At 46.2% G+C, this 24,179-nt stretch overlaps 8 protein-coding genes across 8 annotated transcripts, besides 6 other annotated features; all 8 read left to right on the forward strand.

Annotated features, from left to right (window-relative positions):
- Positions 1 to 494: 494 nt before the first annotated feature.
- Positions 495 to 986, forward strand: Tb11.02.1520 (hypothetical protein, conserved; the record flags this gene model as incomplete). Its single annotated transcript, XM_823388.1, has 1 exon — positions 495 to 986. One exon carries the CDS (start codon positions 495 to 497, stop codon positions 984 to 986), a length of 492 nt encoding a protein of 163 aa, XP_828481.1.
- Positions 987 to 1,986: 1,000 nt separating this feature from the next.
- Positions 1,987 to 2,022: a microsatellite.
- A 14-nt stretch (positions 2,023 to 2,036) lies between these two features.
- Positions 2,037 to 7,058, forward strand: Tb11.02.1540 (hypothetical protein, conserved; the record flags this gene model as incomplete). The annotated part of the gene is made up of 1 exon (XM_823389.1): positions 2,037 to 7,058. One exon carries the CDS (start codon positions 2,037 to 2,039, stop codon positions 7,056 to 7,058), a length of 5,022 nt encoding a protein of 1,673 aa, XP_828482.1.
- A 550-nt stretch (positions 7,059 to 7,608) lies between these two features.
- Positions 7,609 to 7,652: a microsatellite.
- A 789-nt stretch (positions 7,653 to 8,441) lies between these two features.
- Positions 8,442 to 8,473: a microsatellite.
- Positions 8,474 to 9,341: 868 nt separating this feature from the next.
- Positions 9,342 to 10,172, forward strand: Tb11.02.1550 (hypothetical protein, conserved; the record flags this gene model as incomplete). The annotated part of the gene is made up of 1 exon (XM_823390.1): positions 9,342 to 10,172. One exon carries the CDS (start codon positions 9,342 to 9,344, stop codon positions 10,170 to 10,172), a length of 831 nt encoding a protein of 276 aa, XP_828483.1.
- Positions 10,004 to 10,031: a microsatellite.
- A 1,080-nt stretch (positions 10,173 to 11,252) lies between the features above and the next one.
- Positions 11,253 to 11,279: a microsatellite.
- A 185-nt stretch (positions 11,280 to 11,464) lies between these two features.
- Positions 11,465 to 13,111, forward strand: Tb11.02.1560 (hypothetical protein, conserved; the record flags this gene model as incomplete). The annotated part of the gene is made up of 1 exon (XM_823391.1): positions 11,465 to 13,111. The coding sequence occupies one exon, from the start codon at positions 11,465 to 11,467 to the stop codon at positions 13,109 to 13,111; it is 1,647 nt and encodes a 548-aa protein (XP_828484.1).
- Positions 13,112 to 16,742: 3,631 nt separating this feature from the next.
- Positions 16,743 to 16,764: a sequence feature (AT_rich).
- A 497-nt stretch (positions 16,765 to 17,261) lies between these two features.
- On the forward strand, positions 17,262 to 18,374 carry Tb11.02.1564 (uncharacterized protein; the record flags this gene model as incomplete). Its single annotated transcript, XM_823392.1, has 1 exon — positions 17,262 to 18,374. One exon carries the CDS (start codon positions 17,262 to 17,264, stop codon positions 18,372 to 18,374), a length of 1,113 nt encoding a protein of 370 aa, XP_828485.1.
- Positions 18,375 to 19,207: 833 nt separating this feature from the next.
- Positions 19,208 to 19,882, forward strand: Tb11.02.1565 (hypothetical protein; the record flags this gene model as incomplete). The annotated part of the gene is made up of 1 exon (XM_823393.1): positions 19,208 to 19,882. One exon carries the CDS (start codon positions 19,208 to 19,210, stop codon positions 19,880 to 19,882), a length of 675 nt encoding a protein of 224 aa, XP_828486.1.
- A 1,017-nt stretch (positions 19,883 to 20,899) lies between these two features.
- Positions 20,900 to 21,970, forward strand: Tb11.02.1566 (variant surface glycoprotein; the record flags this gene model as incomplete). The annotated part of the gene is made up of 1 exon (XM_823394.1): positions 20,900 to 21,970. The coding sequence occupies one exon, from the start codon at positions 20,900 to 20,902 to the stop codon at positions 21,968 to 21,970; it is 1,071 nt and encodes a 356-aa protein (XP_828487.1).
- Positions 21,971 to 23,710: 1,740 nt separating this feature from the next.
- Tb11.02.1570 (hypothetical protein, unlikely) lies at positions 23,711 to 24,091 on the forward strand (the record flags this gene model as incomplete). Its single annotated transcript, XM_823395.1, has 1 exon — positions 23,711 to 24,091. The coding sequence occupies one exon, from the start codon at positions 23,711 to 23,713 to the stop codon at positions 24,089 to 24,091; it is 381 nt and encodes a 126-aa protein (XP_828488.1).
- Between the last annotated feature and the right edge of the window lie 88 nt (positions 24,092 to 24,179).

A 24,179-nucleotide genomic window follows, 5' to 3' on the forward strand; every position in this document is an offset into this window, starting at 1 on the left:
TGTATATCGTATGGGGGAGGTTCGGTACCTTTTCCTACATGCGTTGAATGTATTGCGTGCCACAGACGCACGTATGGAATCGTATCTTCCCCTTCTCCCGTGGAGTTGTGTAAATTTGGAGAGTGTGGGGCAAAACTTATATTCGTATGTGCGTTTGTGTTAAATCAAGATATAGATCCGCAACTGGGTAGTGGGTGGACGAAAAGTGGTTTGCCTTGTTAATCACTTTGCTGACTATTTTGGTTCTTCGCATTTCTTTCCCCCTCCTCCCTTATCTACTTTTTTTTTTCCATACCGCTAAATATCTCATATTTGTATAGCGTGGGCCGTTGCTTTACCGCGTTGGCACGTAAACAGCACAACAACTGTCAAAATACGTCGGGCAAATAAGAAGGAACGAAGTGAGCTGCGCTCCCAGCATTGAGTGAAAAGGAAGGCTTGCCACAGTTGTAGTGGCAAGTAGTAGGTATTCAACGAAATAGTTAAAAAAAATTATGCGAGCGAGGCCCTCTTGGCATTTACGCCTCAACAAAAATCGTGATGATGTAACCACCTTTCGTGGTTTCCCCGCTACTGCCCGTAGCTGCTGCAGCATCGGTAGCATCAGTGGGCTCCAGGCCCTACCCCATCCAATGGAGTTGAGTTCTGTAGAATACCGCAGCGAAGGATGGACACATGCCATATGCCGCCTTTACCGCACTTTGTATAAGTTGCATGCAAAGCAGTTGCATCCAATTCAGCGTGAGTTTGGTGATCGGTTCGTGCAGACGGAGTTTCAGCGTCACATAGACGCAAGCGAGAAGCATGCGCGTATCTTTTATCAATCATGGTATTCGTATGCCGTACAGCTTTTAGTAGGGCAAACCTCTCGGGATATGACGGCCGAAGAGCAACAACAACTGACACCAGAACAAAAAGAGACCATGCGGAGGCTTCGTAGCCACGTACTGCAAGCAAAACAAAGCGAACCGGGGTTTCACTTGTAAAGGGATTTATTCTGTGAGTCCTGAGATGTACACACGGTGCGACGTATTCGTATGGATAGTTTAGGCTTTGTCCGGCAAGTGGCGTCCTTTTTTTTTTTTTTTAATGCTTATATTCTAGCAGGTGGTCCGATGCTTCCAGTAGTGTTAATCATATCGCCATCAGTTTAGAAAATCGTTATGTTGGTAATCATTGCATTTTTTTTTTTACGTTATTGTTGTTGTCACTGTATTACTACCTTATTTAGGCGTCTGCCTATTTACTTCTCTCGCTTCCTATTTTCACACATTCCCAGCGACAGAACTAACTAAACAGAGGAGAGGTTGAATTTAAAAAGGGAAAGTAGAGGTGGTTCGGTGGGATCCACAATCCCTATAGCAGGTAAGGTGTGGGCACACGTAAGGGGTGAAGTGTAAAAATACACACGTGTATATATTACCAGAGGAAAGAAGCGAAAAGCAACAGTAACAGAGCAAAAAAAAAAAAGGAAACAACGAAATATAAAACTAATTTTGAGTCGAACCAAAGGAACGGTGAGAAGAGAAAACGGAATCATCAGGAAAGTATCTTCCAACGCCAAATATTGCGGGTCCCAGAAAAGCAAGAGAACACGCTTTGTTTCTCTATTGGCCTTATCCTTCGGTATTTCACTGAGGCGGCTCGCCAGTTCTTCGTGGATAGCAGAAAAAGTTCGGAGGGCAGTTTTAGGGGGGCACGCGAGCGAAGTTTCTCCCGAGGGCATTGTGTCACACAAACTGTCAGTGGGCAAGGGATCCACACGGGAACTGGTACGACCAACTGTGCTCATCCGTGTCATCGTTTCGTCTGTGGCAACACAAAAGGCAGAGGGTGGAAAACAAGTGTGTGAGCGAGTGGGGCAACAACAGAGTACAGGAAACTGTTGGAGCTACCGAACATTATCTTGAGGTGTTGCGCGGTTGCCCATCAGGAGACACCTGCGTTGGTGCCTGTACAAAGGGCTGTGGAGCGCACGTTCGACCGATATAACATATATAAATATATATATATATATATATAGGGAGCCGAAGGTTATGCGCCGTGCCTCTGTAGCAGTCACCCCCTCCACGTCGTCAGTGTTGGGGGGTGGTGCTTCGACGACGGGTACAGTTGATCCCACCACTGGAACGTCAGGCGCTTCGTGTCAGTCTGTTCCCCGTCTCGCTCATCGAAGTGTTATGGATACTGAAGACGGACTAACTTCGCCAAAGCCTAGACCTCAAGACATTGTAGTGACGAAAAGTAATCCGACGCTGCGTGCATCAGCAGTGCGACCTACACTAGCCGCTTCCTCCGGAGCTCACATTCGTCGGCGGCCCCCGTCCGTTCCAGATCGGGCCGTTTCCCCTCACTTTGCCACCCCGGTCTTGTCAACACTCTGGCGAGATATGGTCGAGCACCGCACAGACCCGTCACCGGCACCGCGCTGTTCTCGAAAGCGTCGCTCCACTACATCGGCGACGGCACCACTGGCCCGTATGCCGTCAGCAGTACTACGGGGGAGTGGGGAGCAGTCTCGGGGGAAGGCAGTTGGGCAAATAATAGAGGAGGTGGGGAGGGCTCGGTCACTCCGGCGTGTAACAAACGACAGGAAGGGGGGATCGCTACTCAGCATGCATGCTACAAACACATTCAACGGACAACGACATCTCCTGTCCCCGGTAAAGGGTTCTCTCGGGACTGCACGGCCGCCTATTGTGCTTGATGCAAAACAAAACACTCGGTCTCGCTCAATGCGGATGAAGCTGCAGGAGGTGACGCCCAGCAACAATGATGAAATGCGTAAGGAGGTCGTAAGCTGCTACAGGAAATTGTGCGAAGAGGTTGGACAGTCACCACAAGAATCGTGGATTGCCGCTGTTTTGGGCGAAAAGACCGATATTACCTCTGATTCGAATGTGGGCTTACCAATCGGTGATAGATCAACAGCGAATGACAGTGTTTGCGCTAGTGCTAGCGCCAGTGGTAGAAACATTGACCTTTCTCTGAAGCGAATGCCAAGCGGCCCAGCTCTTAGCGCGAAATCACAATCATCTGTGGAGGGGCGACAGAAAAGCAAAGGCACTTCGAAGATTCAGGGATGTTCCACTGTGAAGGCACCATCGATAGCCTCCACAACAAAGTTTACCAATCTAGCTTCTGGAGCGAACGTTTTGCGGGATGAGTCACTGCGACGAATGATAGCATATTGTGATCACCTCCGCCCTTATAGCAGCAAGATGGAACAGTTGAAACAGCGGCGACAGGATGTGAGGGAGTCATTGAACAGATTCCTTGAGGTGTGCAACAAGAAGCAGGATGGTTTGCACGAGGATAGAGCACTTGATTCAGAGCAAGCGGCTGACAACGATAGCTCGAAATCTTTAACCATCAGTGCCCTCCAGTCGCGAGCAGATTCGTTAACTAGCGGTCTTAAGGAGTTACAGCGGTGCAACGTGAGACTACTGTTATGCCTGTCTAACTTGTCCTGTGAGGTTAGGAGGCCTTTGGGTTCCATTTCTGGTGATGCAGGGCCCGCGTCTAACGATCAGCAGCAGGAGATAGTGAAGGCTTGCAGTGTGCCAGCTGTGCCCCAGATTCAAAGTGTCCCAAAGGCATCGGCATCCCTGACATCGATTAACCTGCCTACGGCGATCCCTGCCGCTTATCTACACTTCCTTCGCTCGCAGGAGCGTATCATAGTGCAAGAACTCTCGGAGTTGTGTAACCGTGTCCGTTCAGCCTTGGCAGAGGGGACAAACATTTCTACAGCGGATGAAGGACTGCTGGAGACCCCACTGTTCCTTCCTTCGACGTGGTCCGCATCGACCAATAGTGCTCGTGCAGTCAAAGATCGGAAACTGAGCGAACAAAAACTTCAACCGAAAACAGGGGGGAACCTAAGTGCTGCGGCGCGCCGGGCGGTTCATGCGTCGTCAGCCCCCGCCAGCAAACCCCTCACTCGCTTCGCGAGTAGTACGAAAGGTAGTGAACATAACTACAGCACGAGTAGGTGCGCCGATAGTCACAGGACTGTTGATTCTAGCAGCACCACGCATGCATCGGACGTACATTTGCCGTTTGTGGGGGTTGCGTTTGCTGACTGGGCGAATACTAGTGATGACGAGAAGGAGAGCAGCTTGAACAGTACTTATCCTCAGCGAAATGACAGCACTGCCCGCAGTCCTAGACTTGTGATTGGGGGAGGAAAGCGGCGTTTGTCATTTGATACCGCTACCGAAAAGCATATTCGTTCCACCACCTCGGCTAACGGCGCCTTAGCTAACAAATTCTGCCGAGCGAGGTCTTCTGCAGCGGTACTCATGGGGTCGAAGAAGGTAACTCCAAAACTCAATGCGAGAAATGCCTCTCCTACGAGGACGGCAAAGCGGTCGAAGACGAAGCATTCGAAAAAGAGCAGCACGCCGGCCGTCGAAGGTGCTATCACCGCGGCGCAGATAAAGCAAGCCGAAGCTACCTGGGAAACAATCCAAGGACTAGCGCTGCGCAACTCTACGAGTGGGAATTTGGGTAGCCCCACTCAATCATTCTCCATACAGTTGGCGATGGTCCCTTCAGCGGTGGATGAGGCACGTGATGGCAACGATATGTCCATAATTGGAGAGAGGGGTAGTCCCGCCGAAGCTGCAGGTGATTTCAGAGCCACTGGACCATCAAATCAAGAAATTTTGAGCACAAGGAAGGAGCAACTGCCATTGCTGGGGAAAGAGTACAACACTCCCGTGTGCCAAGGTGTAGAAGTAACATCCGTGGATGAAAACCACCGGCGGGTTCATGCGGCGCAGGTAATTGAACGCTTTCTGCTCCGTTGTGTGAGGCAGAGGGCCCAACACACCGACAAGCAGAAGAAAAAGGGGAAGGAAGAGACGATGGTGGAGGAAACTGAGGCGGCAACCGCGAAACCATTCTCCGCTCCTGTGGGTAGTGTATTTTTGTGTGACTCAGAGGCATGTAATCAAATGGCGGCACGCATAGTTCATTGCTGGCGACGATATAAGTCACGATTGGAGATAAAGCAGCTGCAGAAGCAGAGGTGGGAAGATGAACATCAGCAGCAGCGGCTGCAACACAGAAATGTTATGGCTGCTCGTCTACAGAGTTTCTTCATTGTCAACTTAGCCGTGCGCCGCCGGCGCCGGCTTCTTCAACAGAAGCAAGAGGAAGCGCCAAAGCCTGTTGTGGCGAACTCTAATGAAAAGTCCACAAAACCGTCCACACCAAACACTAAAACGAATAAAGAGAATGGCGGGTCCCCGGTACCGACCATGCGAGAGAGGTTTGACCGAACACGAGAGAAGCGAAAGAGTTTGTTGCGCGACCATCACGATAGGACCGAACTAAGCACAACGAGCAGTAGCGCGTCAACGAAGTCGCACACGGGTGCCCCCATGAAATCTCTTAAAACTCGAACTCAGTCGGCAACATCTCTTGTAAAAAATAAAAGCGGCACTAGGGCAACAGTAGTTCCACCGTTACACCTGAAGTCTTCTGGTTTATCGACGCACGCTGCAGACAATTACCACCCCGATACAGTAACACTCAAGGTCGGTATGCTACACCGACTTCTTCGTGCACCGAAGCCCCTTGTGTACGCACTGCGTGTCATGTGCAGCCGTTACGAGTCACGGCCTTATTCCGCTTACGATGTCCTTGCCTCGTGCGATTGGCGTACAGTAAAGGATGATGTTGAGGAGGCTGCGGAGCACAACGAGGAGAACAGGGGTAAAGATGGCAACGCGGAGGAAATGGCTGAAACCGCTTCCATTATTAGTGGGAACAGCAGCGTGCATGCGTTCGAGAACATGATGCCAACTTCCAAACCCAGGTCTAGCGATGACTTGTACCTCCAGATCAAGTCGTATCGAGCTATATATAACTCCTCTTCACTTAAGGTGAAGGGAAATGTGAAAGATGGGAATGGCACACCTTCCTCATTTCTGAATATGTTCTCTACACACCCACCATCAGTTCGCGTGGATAGTTTTGTTGATACGAATGAATTACGGTTTTTAGAACCCATACCCAAGTCGTTGCCGCGACCCTTCGAACACTGGAGTATTGCGCTTTCCCTTCAGCAGCGCGTGTTCACCGCGGCGGCTATCTACGCATGGAAATTAATATTCAGTCACACACCACATGACGACTATAAGCAGCGGATGCTTGACACTAGGGAAGAGCAGGAGGCCCGTCTCGATCGCGTCGAGCAGCGGAATCGCATGATACTCGCGTGTTATTGCGTCCGCTCGGAATCTGAGTGGCTTCGGGAGGCTTCGGCAGATCTCAACTTCGTTGGTCGCATATGGAATCCGAAGCGGTCGCTCGATCCCAATGACCCTGACTTCGAACGGCATTGCCTTGAGACGTATGAGTTTGTGGAGAATTTCCTCTATCAATGCTTTCCCACACTATCAACCCTCGAGGATGTGCCGACATTCCTAATGGGGGCGGGAATTTACTTTATGATGCAAGCAACACTCACCAAGTTGGGGGCTGGAGAGGGAGCGGAGTCATTTGTGGACGTTGGCCGGTTGGACGAAAATACGTCTTCTTTGAACGCACAGCAACGTGAATGTTTATTTGTGTACGAGTTTCTCAACCTAATCGACACGCTTTCCTTCTGGCACAGTCAGTCAAAGGGGAAGAGTAATGACGCATCCCCAACGGGGAAGTCGAGCAGCAAACAACCGGGCACCGCGGCGGCTGGGTCAACACAAACAGAGACTAGTGATGATGATTTCATTTCATGGAGGGCACACCTTGAGCGTTCCGTGAACGCTATTTTAGGCGCGTCATCCACTGGAGTTGGCACATCAGCCACGACTGATTCCCTTACAAATTTAGACGGTAATATAACGGATTCATCTGATTGTCCACCAATTCGGTTGGTAAAGTGTCCATCTTCCAATGTTGTAGCGGGTGAAAAAGTTAGCATGGAGCGCTTTTCATTGGCTTACCCGAGTGGTTTCCTTGTGGGTCTCAGTGAGCGTTTGATGCGGTGTTTAGTGGGAGTAAAACTTGATTTGGATGTGTGTGAGGATCTTGATGTGGCCATGTGATGAGGAATCTTGTGTGAGGTGCTTGCATTTTTGTTTATTATGTGTGGTGAGCTCCATGCAACCACCGTGAGGAAATTGAGGGAGATAATGCTGTTAAATGTGCTCAAACTCCGGTGGCCTCCATGGGTCAGTTTCCAGTTGTGAAGAGGGTATTTTTCCTTCCTTTCCTCTACCGCGCTCCGATGGATAAAAAGTTTTTTGTCTGACAACAACAACAACAATGACAATTAAAAAAAGTTTTAGTGGGACCATCAAAGGCACCCCACATACATGCACACAACTGCTTTGTGAAGGGCACGCAAAGGCAGTCGGCGTAAATGGAGAGTGAACGGAAAGGAGAGGAGAATAATATACAATAAAAACAAATATAAGGGCGTGAGCAGAAACGATAGCAAGCTGTTGAATGAAACAATAAAGTGGCGTGCATGTATGTACATTTCGCACGCACGTAAATATTCATACACATACATAGTGGGGAGGGGAGTTATGATGCTGGAGTTGGGGTGACGAGGCTATAGGGAGTGAAGAAAATAAGGAGAGAGAATGAAGAATATATAGATACATATATATATATATATATATATATATATATATCGAGGGGGAAATGGTGAGGAGTCTGTGCTTGAGGAAAAGAAATTAAAACGGTTACCGATGGTGGTGCTCTGTTTTCTTTTTTGTGTTTGTTGTTTTCTTGTGCGTATATGTATTTGTATGCGAATCTCACCGACTCTCAAAGTTTTGCATCACGATGATTCTATTTACTGCAATGCATAATGTTTATGCCGGCGGTTTGTAATTGGATAGGGGCACCTGCGGTTTGAAGAGAGGGGAGAAAAAGACATTTCTCAGAGAATAGTAACGTTTACTTCCACTTGTATGTAGATGCTTCTCATTTTCGTCCGGCATTGTTTTCAATTCGCTTTTCTCCGTGGAGGTCCTTTTTTTTTTGCTGGGATTACTTCCGGTATCCTTTGCTTACTTCTCCTTTATATCTAGCAGGTGCTTCTCATTTCGATGCGTTTGTTTTCCGTGTTAGACTCTCTTCTTTGATTGATTGATTGATTGTTTTTTTCTTCTCTTTTCCTCTTTGCGCCTCTGGCATGTATTATCCACTTGTGATTGGACTGTGTTCGTGGGATTGTTATTGTTGTGGTGTCGACTGCTTAGTTTCATGTAGTGGAACTTTGCTTTTAGGAGGAATTTGAATATTATTTACACCGTTTTCTTGCTGCACATTAGCCGCTACTTAGGCACCTCGTAAATAAGGTGCTCACATACATGATAGGCAATGTGGAGATCAACGTTTCACCCGGTATGTTTTCGCATTTTTTTTTCCTTTCGCATCCTCTTTTATTCGTTTTTTCTTGCTACCCCCTATCCCTTTTCATTCATTCATTCATCCATCCATCCATTCAACTTCCTTCTTTCTTGTGCTCTTATATTTGTCCACTTTACGTCCTCTTTACGCGCTTTATTTTTCTTTTATGTTTCTTTTGCTGATGATTCCCAGCCCCATTTGTTCTATTTTCCCTCAAATCCGGCTTTACTCCTCTGTGAAGGCAATGTTGGTTTGAAGGATGTGAAAATATATGCAGTTGGGAGGAAAGTTTTTCATTTATCTTCCTCTAAGTTGTTTGGTACGCTTTCCTCAACCGCTGCTGCCATTGATATTTACTCTCTTTTTTTTCCCCCTCCTTCATTTTTTCCCCATGCCTTGTTCTAAATTTATATTTCTGTGTATTTATAACGCGTAACATCTTTTCTCTTTTCTATAATCTTTTTCCTTTTCTTTTTTTGCTTCACCCCTACTTTACTAGAGGTTGATAGAACCTTCGTAACCTCCTCCTCCCTAAGCGCAGCTTCACTCACTCGCACAAAATATTAGAGAGGAGACTAACGTATTGCAAAGGCTTCCAGTGGTGCTGAAGCTTACGGAACATTATTCCAGCGAAGAATTGGAGTTATACACATAACTGAAACGAAACAAAGAATTAAAAAAGCAACGAAGGAAGAAAGGGTGTCTTGATTTGCGCCCGTAATTCATCCAGCGATCGCTCAATAAATCACGTATTGAATTGTTTCCCCTCTTTCTTTGTTTGCAGGCTGTGACGAGTCGTGGGCGGGCCGTCTAACCGGCTTCTCTAATCACAAGTGTAAACGCCGCATAGTACGATACGAATTGTAGCCGAGTAGCCAAAAAAAAAAAGAAAAAAAGAACAGCAAAAAGGAGCACGTCTCAAAGTTTCAGTCGCGTAAAAAAGTGTAAGCGAGTTCTACAGCGTAATGCTTCGAGCTTCTGTGTTGCTGCTTAAGTCAAGCATACGAACATCAGGATTGCTTTTACCATGGAAAATACGACCAGTGGCGGATACAATGGAGCGAAGAGATGCGTGGAAAGAGTTGGAGCAACTTCTCACTAGCATTACACGACTGAGTAACGAGGAAGCGATAGAGAAGATGACCGAATTTTGTCCACGGCTTGCGATTTGTGACATTGAATACCCCGTCGAGACGCTACAACGCAAACGGCGGCTGGAGGAGCGGCGGATGTTGAGGCAACACCACGAAAATCGTAGTCGCAATGGTAAGAAGAAGGGGGAGCGTGAGCAGGTGACAGAAACCGTTACGTTAGCAGACGATGAAGCCACTCGGAAATTGATGAAGAGCACCTTACGTATATTGGTTGCAAGGGCTCAAAAAAACTCTGGAACCAGCGACCGGGAGGTGGTGCGGGACAAAATGAAGAAATCCTCCTCAAAGATTATCGTTTCTTCATCCAGTGCCACACCTGCTCCCCTTCCGAGTAAAAGCGACGAGGGGAAGCGTAGCGGGGCCGACAAAAAGGCGAACAGAGGCGAGGTTGATGGAACCCAAAACTCCAAACGAAAAGGAGAAGTTGAAAAATCAAGTGATTTGGTGAGTTCCCCCACAACCACAACCACTGGAGCGACAGCAGCAGCAGCAGCAGCAGCAATGAATGTTTCTTCCTCTTCTACTTTTCCTTCTGGGGAAACTCCGTTTAGGGCTTCATCAACTGCATCCACTGCAGGAGTAAAAGGTGCGGATACATCGAGTGGTGGTGGTAGCGCATGCAAAACGGGGAAAGGTAAGTAGATAAAAGGTTGGGATTGTTTCGGTGTGTTAACAATCAGTTGAACACTAGACTGCAAAAAAAAAAAAAAGAAGAGCTTGAAAGATATGGAGGGATGGAGAGAGAAAAATGGGGCTGGAAACGGGGGAATGAAAATGCAGATCATGGTGTGATGACACAAGAGAGGAAAAAAAAAAAGAAGAAAGTGGAAAAGGGCGACGCTGTGCGAAACCCAGGTGTTAGGGTTGGTTAACTGTTGGAACTTTCACAAGTTTTTGAAAATGAGGAAAGGTGTAAATTGTAACTCCTTCCGTCTCCGTATGGTTCCCACTAGTGTGCATATGTATACGCCTTTGTGGTGCGTCTCTCTGTCATGAACCGAAAGTAAAAGGGGGGTGAGGCCGTGTTGGAGTTATTCACTTTCAGTGTGTGCTCTAACTTAAATATATAACGCCTCTTTTTCTCATCATTCTTCCCCTTTCCACACATGTACGGATGAGTGAAAAAAAAAAGGGGGAGTTTGTTTGTTTGCCTTTGTGAGTGGTGACCAGAGGGGACAGTTAGAAACCCTGCGCAGTGTTGCTTTCAGTTCCTCTTTGCATCTCCTCCATCTCTCCACTGTGATTATGTTTCAAGGAGGCATTCTGTTTGGAGGGAACAAAACCGATGGTTTCATTTTCAATATGGGATGAAACGTTTAAACAATTATGAAACCTCAAAGATCGAAAGTATATACATACACACCTTTGCGCTTGGGGTGGAAAGATAGAAGGAAATGAAGGCCGTGCATTGAGCCGTTGTGTCACCGCCTAACTTTCCCCCCTCACTCCAATATTTGAGGTGGTGTAAATGACTTCTCCCTTCTTCCCTCATCCATGGTGATGTGTTTTACCATACTTCAGCCGTGTATTTTTGTTTTGTTTTACCTCAATTAATTCTCAAAACCAAAAGAAGAAAAGAAAGACGAGACGGTGAAAAGGCGACCGAGACACGTGTGTTCAGTTAACGCATTGGCTTCTCACGATATGAAGAATCGTTTACGTTCTCTTAGATAAGGCTTCACGTACACGCAGAACGCCACCATCGAAGAAAAGGCGGTAAAAAAAAAAAGAGAAGGGAAGAGAAGAGAAATTGGGAGAAACTACTCTACCACTTTGTTCGTGAATCGATTGCTCAGCTTCTTTATCACTACTTTTCTTCCCTCCTTTATTTCGCCATTTACTCATGTACACTCTTTTTTTACAGCCACCGCTGAAGGAAAGGATAGAGGGGCAGAGCTGGCGAGTCATATAGTTAGTTGCCAAACAAATATAACATGACCGTCTGCTTCAAATGCAAGTCAGCGTCAGCGGTGGTATGTAGCCGTGACGGGCCCACTAAAAGTTACTGTTCTTCATGCTTCACAGATTTTTGCACCCGCCTCACGCGGGACTCGCTTTTCCGCAATTGCGGACTACCGTGCGATGAGCCGGTGGTAGTTGCCGTATCGGGAGGTTTTAGTTCCATGATGCTATTGCACCAACTCGGGATACTGCGGACGCAAAATCGCATAAGACAAGGTGAAGGGCGTGTGACATTTGAACTCATTCCGCTGCACTTACGTGAAGAAGAACTTATGGCGCCAACCCAGCAGGGCCCCGTTAATGCGTTTGCGGATGAAGGTGATGATGCCCGTCAGGAAAACGGGAGGTATTGTCATACATTTTCTGAGGTGAAGGAACAGTTTGAAGAACTGGAGTGCCTGGTGCGCACGCAATGCGAACAGTGGGAATTTGCAAGCACCCCGCTATTCACAGCGGATGAAGTACAGATCGTGCAGTACAGTGATTATTTATCGCCTGATGAACTACGTGGACTCCGGGAGGTGTTGCACCACCCGCGTATTCCGCTTTCGCACCGTGAACTTCTCTACAGGCGATTGCGTGGACGCATTCTGACCGTTGCAGCGGTTGAAAGTATTAACAAATGGAGGGACATCCGTCAAGTTTCGGGTCAGTGGTATCACATGTTGACGGGCGAGAACGCTCTCCGTTGTTGTGTGGCAACGCTACGAGAGGTAATGAGCAATAGCAACAGCAATCGCATTGTCCATTTTGGTGGACATCGTGGTTTTCTGGGACAGTGCATGGTGATGCGGCCGTTACGAAGCCTTATTCCTCGCGAAGCTGTCATATACTGCCGCCTGCACGGCATCCAAGCAGGGTTTACACCTTCACTCAGTACCTTGACGGCTCTGCGCTCCTTCGATCGTACCCTCGAAGTTTTTATTAATATCATGCTGGGTTCCTACCGCACATCCATTTTCAATGTACTGAACACGGTGACGAGACTAGACGTGGGTGCCGATGCTGAAATACTGAATGTTGATTTGCGCACTGAACAAAGTGGGGGACCGTGTGGGGAAAATACAAAACAGGCAAAGCGTGTTATTGCCGGAAAAGCAGCACAACACCACCGCGAGCAGTTAAAGATGAGGCGACCCATTTGTTGCCTATGGGAAGGCGCCGACATCAAAGGAGAGGAGGAGGCAGAGGAAAATGGCGAAGAAGGGAAATTGAGTAACCAGTCGCGGCGATTATGTCTTGTTTGTGGATGTTTCATCATTTGTGCGGATGAACACCCGGTAACGTTGCGATTTGGTCGGCGATTTGTGTGTGAAAGCTGTCTCCAATTAATGAATGATTTCGCCAACACACGCCGCGCCGAAGCGGGAACTGAGAGTGAGCGAATATTAACGGATCCTGCCGTTCACTCCGCTGTTACCACCGGTCCCGGAACTATGCTTAGTGCTTTCGAGTCACTTACCACCACAATGCAAATGTTGGTTGCAGTAACAGGTAATTCGCCTTCTCTCGCTGGGAATGACGGTACTGGTGAGGATCGATGCGTGCGACGGCGCCTCAGTGCTCACGGCGCAGAAGAGTACATCTTACAGACAGATGATGGTGAGAAAGACAGTTAACTGCTTCTTCAGAGTTGTAGGCTTTTGAACATGAGTTTCTATGGATATGTCGATCCTAAATTTTCGTTGTGTTTCCGCATGGTCGGCAATCGGTTGGATATGGTGCCGCACGACGTTAACTTTCCTTCCTCAGTTGATCTTGTAACAATGCGGGCCCAGATTTATGCATATACACGCGAGTGCTGAATGCATGATCCTTTCTAATACTTATCCATCCTCCTTCACTATTATCATAAGCTTTCTCGTGAAGATGTTAGAGGCGTCAGCCATATCTCTAAGAGTTGAGAGGCGAGACCTTTTAGTGCTCATCGTGCGTGCTAAAGAGGCAAGTTAGACGGCAACTCACAAGTGCGATGGGGGCTCATTCTTTTGGATTTGAGTCCGTACGAGCCTCAAAGAGTGGAACAATGGAATGTGCGAGAGGATGCCAATAAATAAGATTGAAAGGCACCATTCCGTCAACATCCTTAAGAGTTTGAACAGGTGGAGGTTCGACAAAATGTACGATCTGGTGAACGACCGAACCCGGCAGGTTTTGTGATACCCCTCGGAGGTGTGCGTGTGTCTGTGGCTTAACATATCGAAAAAAAAATGAAGCAGCGTTGCTTAAGTGGGTACTTATCGCGATTGTGCGGGAAGTAGGGAGAGGGGATATCTGTTTCAAAAAGAAATTATGAGGTAACGGCGGAAGGTTTCCCTCTTTACCTTTAGTAGATTGTTTTAAGCATTTATGTGAAACCTTTGTGTCGAACGCGTCCCGTATTTAATTAAGTGTGTGTTGGTGTGAAGAGGGGGAAACGCCGGGTTGTTTTGAGGAAAATCAGCAGTGAACAGTTGTGCGGTGGGGGGAGGGGGATAAAAGGGAAGTTAATCAAGCGGTTTTGCTCATCCCGTCTGTAGAACTGCCGCTCTTTTCACTCAACAGCGTTCCAGTTGTTGTGCGATCGGCATAAGTCTCACGAATCAAAAAATATACATATCGCATGTAAAACTCGACGTATGAATTGATTCGCAAAAAGAAAGTATTCCACACTAATTATTTTGGGGACATGGGAGGTGAGAAAAGGGAGGGAATAAAATGGGCCTCAGGAAATGAGGATAATGTCTCGGTATATATACGACAGTGACGAAGGATAAGTTTTGCACTTTTGATAAAGGAAGTCCAAAGAGAAGGAACAAAAAGGTAGGAAGATACGCTAAAGACATCAACAGGAACCATTTGCCAAATGGATGTGAACGAACTTAAGGACCTAAGCCAGGACAATAAATATTAACTATTAAAAAAACATCAATAAGAGTGGCGCGACTTACATAAAAATAAACCTAACAGGATAATACAGATACCTTAACCATCAGCGGAAGATGGGCTTATGCGAGGAAATTGGTGAGGTTAGCTAAGTAGCTTGATATTGTCTCTCGATGGCACGTAAGCTTATTGGGTTAAACAACAAATTGTGGATTAACACCATACGCACCGGTTGTTCCTCAATATTCCAAGTGGTAGGAAACGTTGTCGTTACATCAAGAAGACAGTTTTCCAGTTACATTTGGTACCAGCGGTGCCATCGTTCTGAGATGGTGCTACTGAAAAGACATTTTCACTTGTAGTATAATAACTCTGGTCTCAGCAACAGTGGGGTCGTTACATATTTGCTTTCTTTTTGCTTTTGCCATAATCCTAACAAACAGCACATGATGCATCCAATATTATAATTTTATTATGTTTACATGATTCTCAATACTTTTTACTTGGTTGTGGAAGATGTGGAGAAGGATGTGCACCTATCGTGGAAATTAAATGCTGTGTCGCTGAAAAGGCGTTCAACGTATCCATTTTCCCTGTCGGAACTACCTCCTCCTCCCGCTGTTGTAGCAGCGAACACCAAATACGTGTCTTGTTACATTGTTTGGGACGTGGTCCTGGTGTGTGGAATGCGCCAGTGGTGTTCACTCATCAACCAAAAGATTAGTGTCGTTGTCTGTATCCATAGGAAGCAAGTGTGTTGCGGAAGTTCCGTTTTAAGGGATCCTTGAGTGGATGAAGGTGTGGAAGAAATGGAAAGTGCGCACTGCGTGGCTGTTTCGGTGGCGCTGGACATAATGCAGGTTAGTGTCCCTCCAAATCTTACACAGTGCTCATCAGAATCAGAAAATAAGGAGGTTTTCAGTGCACCGTTCCCCGTGGTAAATTTAGTAAATTCATGACTTCCGGAAATTTATATTAAAAAATACGGAACCGCTGCCATCTTCAAAGATGGGAGCAACAAGTGGCGGCACCTGTGGACCCGTAGGTGTGGGAGGAAATGATGCAGAGTGATAATTCCAGCGCGTGCAAGGATTTGAGAACCTTAGTTGGCGCACGGTATTTTACAAGGTGCTGACCATTTGGGGAACGAGCACAAAAGAAGTTGAATTGAGATAAGGGGAAGAGACACAAAGAGTGGTGAGGTGTCAGTTTGCTACAGATGTTAAGAAAAAGTATAGAAGAGATGAATGAATAGGTATAAAAAAATAGGAGGCTTTAAGCTTCTCGAAAGACCTTGAAGTTCCGCCAAACAGGGGCAACTTCATGAAAGCGCCATACGGCTGGGAAGCGGACACTGGAGAGCCCCTGTTGTGGCTCATAACGCAACGCGCATTGTGAAGGCGTGCTATCTGGGCCGCCAAACACGAAGTTGGGGAGTCCTCCAGAAGAGATTCCATATTCTCATGCAGGTAGCGCAACAAGCGGTAAAGAAAGGCAGTGCTCGGCTGCGTGGTCTGTGGCGAAGATAAAAAATACCAGAAGGTGGGATCCACAGACCGATGCAGCGGGAACGTTTGGTACTGCCAAACGAAATGGGCAAAATATACGGCAGCCGTGCAAGGTCAGCGTCCAGTGGAACCCATAGGGCCACGTAGAGCTCTCTCGACTGTTGCCCAGACGCCAGAAACCTCCTTGGAGCAGACACACTTGCTTAGAGGAGGGCAGCATGCTGACCAGTCAGGTGCTGGCGGGGATCACAATAAGAAAGGAAATCACGCACGCGCAGTATATGGTTCCGAACCCGCAAAAAAAAAAAGTCTAGCAGCACCGTGGTTAGCGAACTTGGTAAAAATAACATCGAAAAAATGCAGAACTTAAAAAAAAAAGCGAACCACGAGTTAAACGGGTAGAGGTGAAGACGTTGTACGACGACACTGAAATGTTTCTTCGAGGGAGCTCGAGTAAACCAAGCGCTCTATATCGGATGGTAGCGGACAACCACCGAAAGTTAGAAATAAACTCAATACCTCACTGGAAACCGAATCAACTGTCTATAGAATAAATGGTGAATCAGCGTCTCCAAGGAATGATGCAATCAAAAGCATTAGTAGAAGCGCTAGCAGTAGTCCCTCTTTATTGAAACGTGAGGATTATAAGCACGGGCAAACGTTCGCCGACCCGAGAGCTGAAACAAAATGCGAGTGTACAGATGGTAGATGCATTGTTTCTACGGGTAGAGCGGCTATTCCAATTTCAATGCGGCGATCAGCCGTCTCAGCGGACACGAAAACCCTTCAGGTGGCGTTGAATGTATCTTTAGCTCTTGCATAAGTAATTCAAGACAAGCCCCTGACTGGTTTCGAAATCGATTGAACTGGTAATATGTTTTATATTATTATTATTATTTCTTTTTGATCAAGCATCAACGAGTGTCACATTTTTCAAATTCATTCAACGGATCTGTTGCGGTGAGTCAGAACGATTGTTCAGAACTTTCTCTGCTGTTCTCATGGTACCTATGCAGCAGCGCAAGCACAGAGTTTGTTTTAGTATTTTTTCGGAGAAGCATTCAATACGCAGGGGGTTAGTTTGCTGTTATGGCGGGAGAATGGGTCCGCTTTTTTGTAAGGGTGCCCCAGAGGGACACAAGGGTTGTCTTCCTTACATGGGGGCAGAAGTCACTGTCGTGAGAAAGCGACTCACTATTCGACTGGGGAAAAAACGGCAGTGATGTGGGCTGGGTAGTAACGGTAGTTTCTCATTAGAATAATCATGGTTGTGGGCGTGCCTTGCACACTTAACGAAATATTAATGTTGTGTAGTAAGTGTAGAGGGTTTGTTGAACCCGAAACAGCGGGTCTGTTTGAGTGATAGTCATTTGCGTTACATGCCAATCGTACTCACATGATATGTCGTTTCCCTGTTGATATAAGTAAGGTGTGGGGCAACAAACGTTTTCAAGGGCAGTTATATCTTAATATGACTTCCGCAGGTCGTCCGCAGGTAACTCTTGACGAAAATTACACTGGAGAGGATGTGGGCAATTTGAGCCGCAGTGCCACTTTGGAATGCCTCACAGCCAAAAAGTGCGGAAAATTGAAGAGCGTGAAATTCGAAAAGGCAAAGAACCTCGTTTGCTTGCACGCCGAGAGTTGTGGAAAACTGAAAGTTATCGACGTGAGCTCTTGCTGCAAATTAGAGTCACTAACGGTCACGAAATGCAAAAATCTTAAAGAAGTGCATGGTCTTCCAGACGCATGTGAGTTGCTTGCTTTGAATTTATCTGGATGTGGAAAACTGGAACAGGTAGAGGGGTTATGTGCAACAAATATTAAGGTAAAGAAACTTAACTTGAGTGGCTGTAAGCTGTTGGAGCCTCTGGGAGTTTTGGGATGCTGCAAGAATGTGACAGAGTTGGATCTAAGTGGATGCAAAAATATCAACCAGAGCTCCATGGAGATAGCATGCAAAGAGCTCAACGGTCTGGAGACTCTGAAACTGAGCGGAGTTCCTACAGTATCAGATAATTGGGTTTGGTCCCTTGGGGTAAGCAACAGGTCTAACGCCAACCTGCTGTATTTGGACCTTTCTCGGTGCTTGGATATAGAAAATGCGGGGCCGTTGTCGATGATACGCTCCTTAAAGGAATTGTCTCTTGACGGCTGCACCAGCATTTCTAAGGGTTTGGAAGCGGTATGCGGTCTCCCCAACTTGAAGAAACTGTTATTGAGCAAAACGAAGGTAACAGATGAATGCCTCGAGAATATCAAAGGGAACAGAAACCTAGTGGTGCTTGGTTGCAGCGGGTGTCTAGGCATCAGCAGCATTTCGTGTATTGGGGAGGTAAAATCACTTGAAGAATTGTCCTTGGAGGGCTGCACTAACATTAAAAAAGGACTGGACATACTGCCTCGCCTTCCGAAACTTCAAAAATTGTGGATATGTGGCTTAAATGTTCCTGAAACAATAAAGCAAAAGCTAAAAACCCAGGGTGTCAAGACGAACCCACTCCGGTAGCCATACTGAAACATCATAATGAGACTTCATCTTCCCTCCCGCAACAACTTCCAGCAAGTGAGGTACATATACATAACATGTGTATATAGACGTATGTCCCCTAAAGGAAAAAAAAATGTGATGCCTTTCAGAAGGCGCCGCGGCTATTTCTTTTTTCTCTTTATCTGGAGGCCAGCAGTGGTCTCCGTTATAGGTGAGTGGCACCTTCCCAATTGAACATTTATCCCGTAAAAAAAAAAAACAGTACTCTCACATACTGAAGTACATTCCAGTTCAGCGTATAAAGCTGTGGCACTACATGGCTTTCACTTTTAACGGAAAGCATTACTTACACTCTTATGTTTTGTTGGTTTTGGGTGTTGGAAAAAAACATGAACGTCGGGAAAGGATGATACATCGGTAATGGTTGTTAGTGTGAATGTGATTGTGTATTTCTCCCCACTTGTGCACTTGTTGCCACTACGGGGAGAAAATAATTTTGCTATGGGGGTATATAATACATACTTCGAACTAGTAAGTGGCGTGCGCTGCCCCTTGATTGATGCAGCTCTGTGAAGAGTGCTAACAGATACCTGACTTGACACTCCGTTTTGGGGTTCGGTATGTTGTACTTAAAGGTTTACTGGAGGTTGGTGACTAAATAATTTATGCTTGGCTTCCTGTGTACGCACAGAAAGAACTAAACCTTTGTGGATGTGAATAATTGAAATGTTGGTGAAATGCCACGTGCACTGTTCTGGAATGTAAATTATCGCGACGAGTGTGTTGAAGAAGTAACAGAGAAATTCTCTATCGTGATGATCTCCCTTCATTAGAGTTTTAGGTGAAAGAAAATGCTGTCGGAAATGTTGTTGCTTTTGTGTATATTGTCTGTCGCATCGGTGCTCAGTTTTGAAGACATGGTAACGATGACAGTTTCGTGGCCTCACAACGCAAGTTGTAAGGGAATACAAGGTGACCCGCGTGTTTGTCGGGCCCTAGCGGTTCTTGTGAAAGACGCATTTTCGAGTCGCTGCAAAACAGTTACAGGGGACGTACGCGCAACTACCGCCGAAGCGTCTTGTCACTTGCAGTTTAAAATTAATGAAGAAACTCCTCTTTATTACCTGTGTAATGGCGATACCGTGAGGGAGATTATGCAGAAGCAAGAGGACCTGCACCTACCTGCGCATACCAATGGAGAGCCCGACTGTAGCAAACTCCCTGCGCGTATTGAGCTCAGTTCCGACAAGGACAGCAAAAACGCTGCTACCGTGTCAGCACCAGCAAATACTGAGAAGGAATCCAAAGGGAAACCTGAAGAGAGTCCCGCGACCGAAACATCGGATAACGTGACCGAAAAAACTGTCCCAGAGAAGCCGACCATTAAGGGGCCACAGACTAAAAATGAAAAAACAGTGGATGTAAAGTCTACCGAGCCGCAGAGTAAACAAAACAGTGGATCCATGCGGTCCTTATTCGGTGACCGTTGTTTTTTTATTCCTCTTTTATACAGCATGTTACTTTGAATGAACACTGGGCTCTAAAACCCATGACTCTTTGCTTTATTCCGAAGTCATACTTTATTAAGGCTTATACGCGATAACATCTTTTTGCTTGTACGTCCATTTACCCTCCTGTAATACGCACGCACATATATCCCCTCATAATATTCGTAGAATCATGCAAACACAAACTGCTCATGAGATAACCGATACTATTTCCGTAGAGAGTATGTGTTGGTGTTGGCATAACTGTCTTGTCACATTGAGCGTATTTTGTGTGGAGTAATATTCGCTGACTGTTAAGAAGTTTAGGATAATAGGTTCCACTTCGTAGTGGCTTGCGTGTAGCGTGCATATCTTTGTGGAAAGGAAAACTAATCAATTGTTTGTTTGACACTTATTATAGTTTGTGGTAAACGAAAGCAGTGAATATTCCCACTGCAAAGGGAGGGAATTCCTTATGTGTGTGAGTTTGAGGAAGCTTTTCCATCTCGTAGAGAGGTAATTCTCAACGAGCTAGGAAGTTGTCGAGTATGCGTAACCCAGGGCGAAGCAGTTTGGGGAGACCACATACGTGCGCACGTATCTGTACTTTCACGTATGTATATCCCATTTGTACCTATAGCATTCTATAAGCGTTTCTCGCCATTTAATTAAACAGTGTGCGCAGGCTACAACGACAACAAAAAAGGTTTCTGTTAAAATATATGGTGTCTCCACATTAAAACATGAGAAAATGAGTTTACTTTCGGCTGGGGCTTCTCACATAGACACCGGGACTGCGTTTAACAGAGTTTTGTCGGGAACTCCTTGGGATGTAATTGGTAAAAGCTATAACTCTATTTCGTTTTTTGTTGCATCGGTTCCCTATTTCCGGGACCCGGTTACACTTATCCAATATGTTGTTGGAATGTTAATGCTATATATTTGTGGTGTCAGGAAATGTTAATAATAGAACGTGCAGATTGTGCTACCTTTATAGTTCCTTTTCTGTGTATCTTCAAGAGGTGAATATATTGAGCAAAGTGGAAAGCAGGAAAAATGTGTGGTATTAAATATTGCGTCGTTTTGTTTGCCTTGGTGCTCCGAACAAGTATCTCCGGGGAGGGAAAAATTGTCAATGAAGATGAATTTGGAGCCCTATGTGGTATGATAAATCTGGCTCAGGCTGGATTGAGGAAGATAAAGGAGGTCCGAGAAACCATTAAAGGTACGATAAGAATTGGATCAAGATGCCTCGAGCTTACTGGGGGTAGGGTATTGGACACGATTTGTGAGGGAGAAAATAGTAGAAACTGCGAAAATCGCAGAACGTTTTGGAAGAAAGCGGAAAGTTCATCGAACAAAAAAATAGCCGGAGACGGTCTTCTAGATCGACAAACGGAGGAAATGATTAGGAAGATAGGAGGTGAAGCCGCAGACCTATATGAGGATGTCACGAGGAAGCAATGGGTACCATTTGCAAATGCACTGGAAGAAAAAATCAACGAAGCCCTCTATGGTGTGCCTTGGAGACCAGAAGAGATTAAGGAAAACACTACAGACAGAAAGCAACTATGTCAGCAGGAGATTTCACGGAACGCGGTGCATTACCCACCAGCGTCGTTGAGCAGGGATTTATTATGTGTCTGCGCGATGGACCTGGAGTCAGTGAGGAAGCACAGACTTTGCTGCGAATTTTGCGGTTACGAAGATAATCGGGAGGTTTGGAAACCAAACAAGGATTCGTGGGAAAGATGGAACTTTCTTCGAGCACACTGTGCATTTCTTGGAGAACCTAAGGAAGATTTCGAGAAACTTGCGAGCACGTTCAGGCGCCTGATAAATCAGCAACACAACACGCCTATCGGGGTTATGTACATCTTGGGATACCAGAAGAGAAACAGCTTCTGGTCCCTTGGGCTCTCGTCAAGGGGACCTATGGGTCCGGGTGTGCATTATGTTTTAATGGGAAAAGAGAAAACGACTGACGATATACCATGGTTGAAACTGTTGCGAGAGGTGACAATGGAGATGGGACAACCGGCTCAAGACAATGTCCAAGAAGGTGAGTTCACAGAGGCCCTTGAGAAGTTGGAACAAGACCTCGAAAAATTGATTCAGACAAAGTGAGTTGGAGGTGGTTAGGAATCCTCCTACGTATATATCCATTCCAATCAACCGGAATTTGGCAGGGGAAAATAGGTAACGAATAAGAGCAGTAAAGTAACGTGAGGAAAATGGTTTCAGAAAAAATATTTTTTTAAAGGTCATGTCGGAAAGGGGGGATATATTGCCATAGAGAGATATTCATCCAACATGGCGGGGTAAGTCTCCGCCAGTAAAATTACTGTGATATTTCTTAATTAAAGCGCATTGGGAGTGTTTCAATAATATGCGGTTGAGTTACCAGATTCTATACTCATATCCATTGTGCCTTCGCTTCGTAGGAAGGAGTTAATCTTCGAGAAACAATTCGTATCCATGGATCCCATCATATGGGAGGATAACTATGGAGTCGTCTTTTTTCAAGGGCATCCTGCTGCCGCAGCAACAGCAGCAGGAGGGCGGTGGAAAGTACAACTTTACTTAGGGACGCCTCCACTGCATGAATACCAGCGGAGCAAATAGTATGACCAACCATACTAGCATGTATACTGTTTCAATGTCAGAATAAAAGGGGCACTAGCTACGGTAAAGCTCATTTCCCCTCTTTGCTTTAACTCTACCCCCAAAGGCGTGCGTACGATGCGCATTTATCGTTTTGTCTTCATCCAATATTATAATTTTATTATGTTTACATGATTTTCAATACTTTTTACTTGGTTGTGGAAGATGTGGAGGAGGATGTGCACCTATCGTGGAAATTAAATGCTGTGTCGCTGAAAAGGCGTTCAACGTATCCATTTTCCCTGTCGGAACTACCTCCTCCTCCCGCTGTTGTAGCAGCGAACACCAAATACGTGTCTTGTTACATTGTTTGGGACGTGGTCCTGGTGTGTGGAATGCGCCAGTGGTGTTCACTCATCAACCAAAAGATTAGTGTCGTTGTCTGTATCCATAGGAAGCAAGTGTGTTGCGGAAGTTCCGTTTTAAGGGATCCTTGAGTGGATGAAGGTGTGGAAGAAATGGAAAGTGCGCACTGTGTGGCTGTTTCGGTGGCGCCGGACATAATGCAGGTTAGTGTCCCTCCAAATCTTACACAGTGCTCATCAGAACCAGAAAATAAGGAGGTTTTCATTGCACCGTGCGGTGTTGCATCTTCAATACCCGCTTCATATTGGGATACATTCAATAAGATACGTCGGGCCACCATTTTACACTTTGTGCTATAGCATACGTGTGTGCAACCAACTTCGTTGTTCAGTCGAATACGTGGACCCATATATCCCCTCGATAGAAAACACGCGAAGTAGTGTTTACGGCATTTAATGATTTCACTTGACCTAACTTCTTGTAGGATGGTATGCGCGTGTGGTCACGCTGCTGCTTTTCTTTCGTCTCGGAGGCGGTGTGGGAGTCAGGTGACAGGTTGTTGCGGTATACTAGCGTTGCGATATGCATGGTACTGGTTTTATCACAGTTGTGGTAGAGACGCTTTTCTTTGGCGCCGTGGTACGCAAAATAAAAAAGAAAAAAACATTAATATAACCTGATGCGAATGTCTCGGGAAGTTAAGGAACCGTGCGGAAGCGGCGGGGGTGTGGAGCCCAGACTCAAGGGTTGCGTGCACCTGGGCGATTTAACATTTTTTTTTTTACAAAACTGCTGATGGTCAAGGGAGATTGTAATTGCTGTTAACTCTATGGGAAGGGAGCCGACGGACCAGACGCTAAGTGGTAGGGGATCAATTCGTGACATTGATTATGATATATGAACGCTTTACACAAAAGATGCAAAGGGTGTAATTATATCCCCCTTGGTTGGAAGTGCTTCATTCACTTGTATCCGCTCTCAGAAGCCGGTTACACCATCGGGGGTGTGTGCATACTGGGGCACATGCCTCCATTTTGTTCTGTTTGTTGCGACCACCGTCAGCGTAGTAATACATATCACATCTTTTGTTTCTTCGCTGCTGTTGCCAAGAGGATATCGGAGGGAAAGTGTGCCACAGAGCACGCGAACTGCCTGCCGTATGTAGTTTTACGTGTGGCGGAATGCTGGGAGAGAGGATACGATGCGCCGAAAAGGGAAAAGTACGCACACTGTGGTGCCCTGAAAGGCTTGAGAGAAGTGGCTGTTACTGTTTATTAGTGAGGCATCATGCTCTCTGTTGTTGTTCGCTTTGAGGATTTGCTTGCGTCCGCTCTCTGGTTTTGACGTTATTTTTTTTTTCTTACGA

This window comes from Trypanosoma brucei (genome assembly GCF_000002445.2).
Source record: "Trypanosoma brucei brucei TREU927 chromosome 11 chr11_scaffold01 genomic scaffold, whole genome shotgun sequence".
NCBI lineage: Eukaryota > Euglenozoa > Kinetoplastea > Trypanosomatida > Trypanosomatidae > Trypanosoma > Trypanosoma brucei.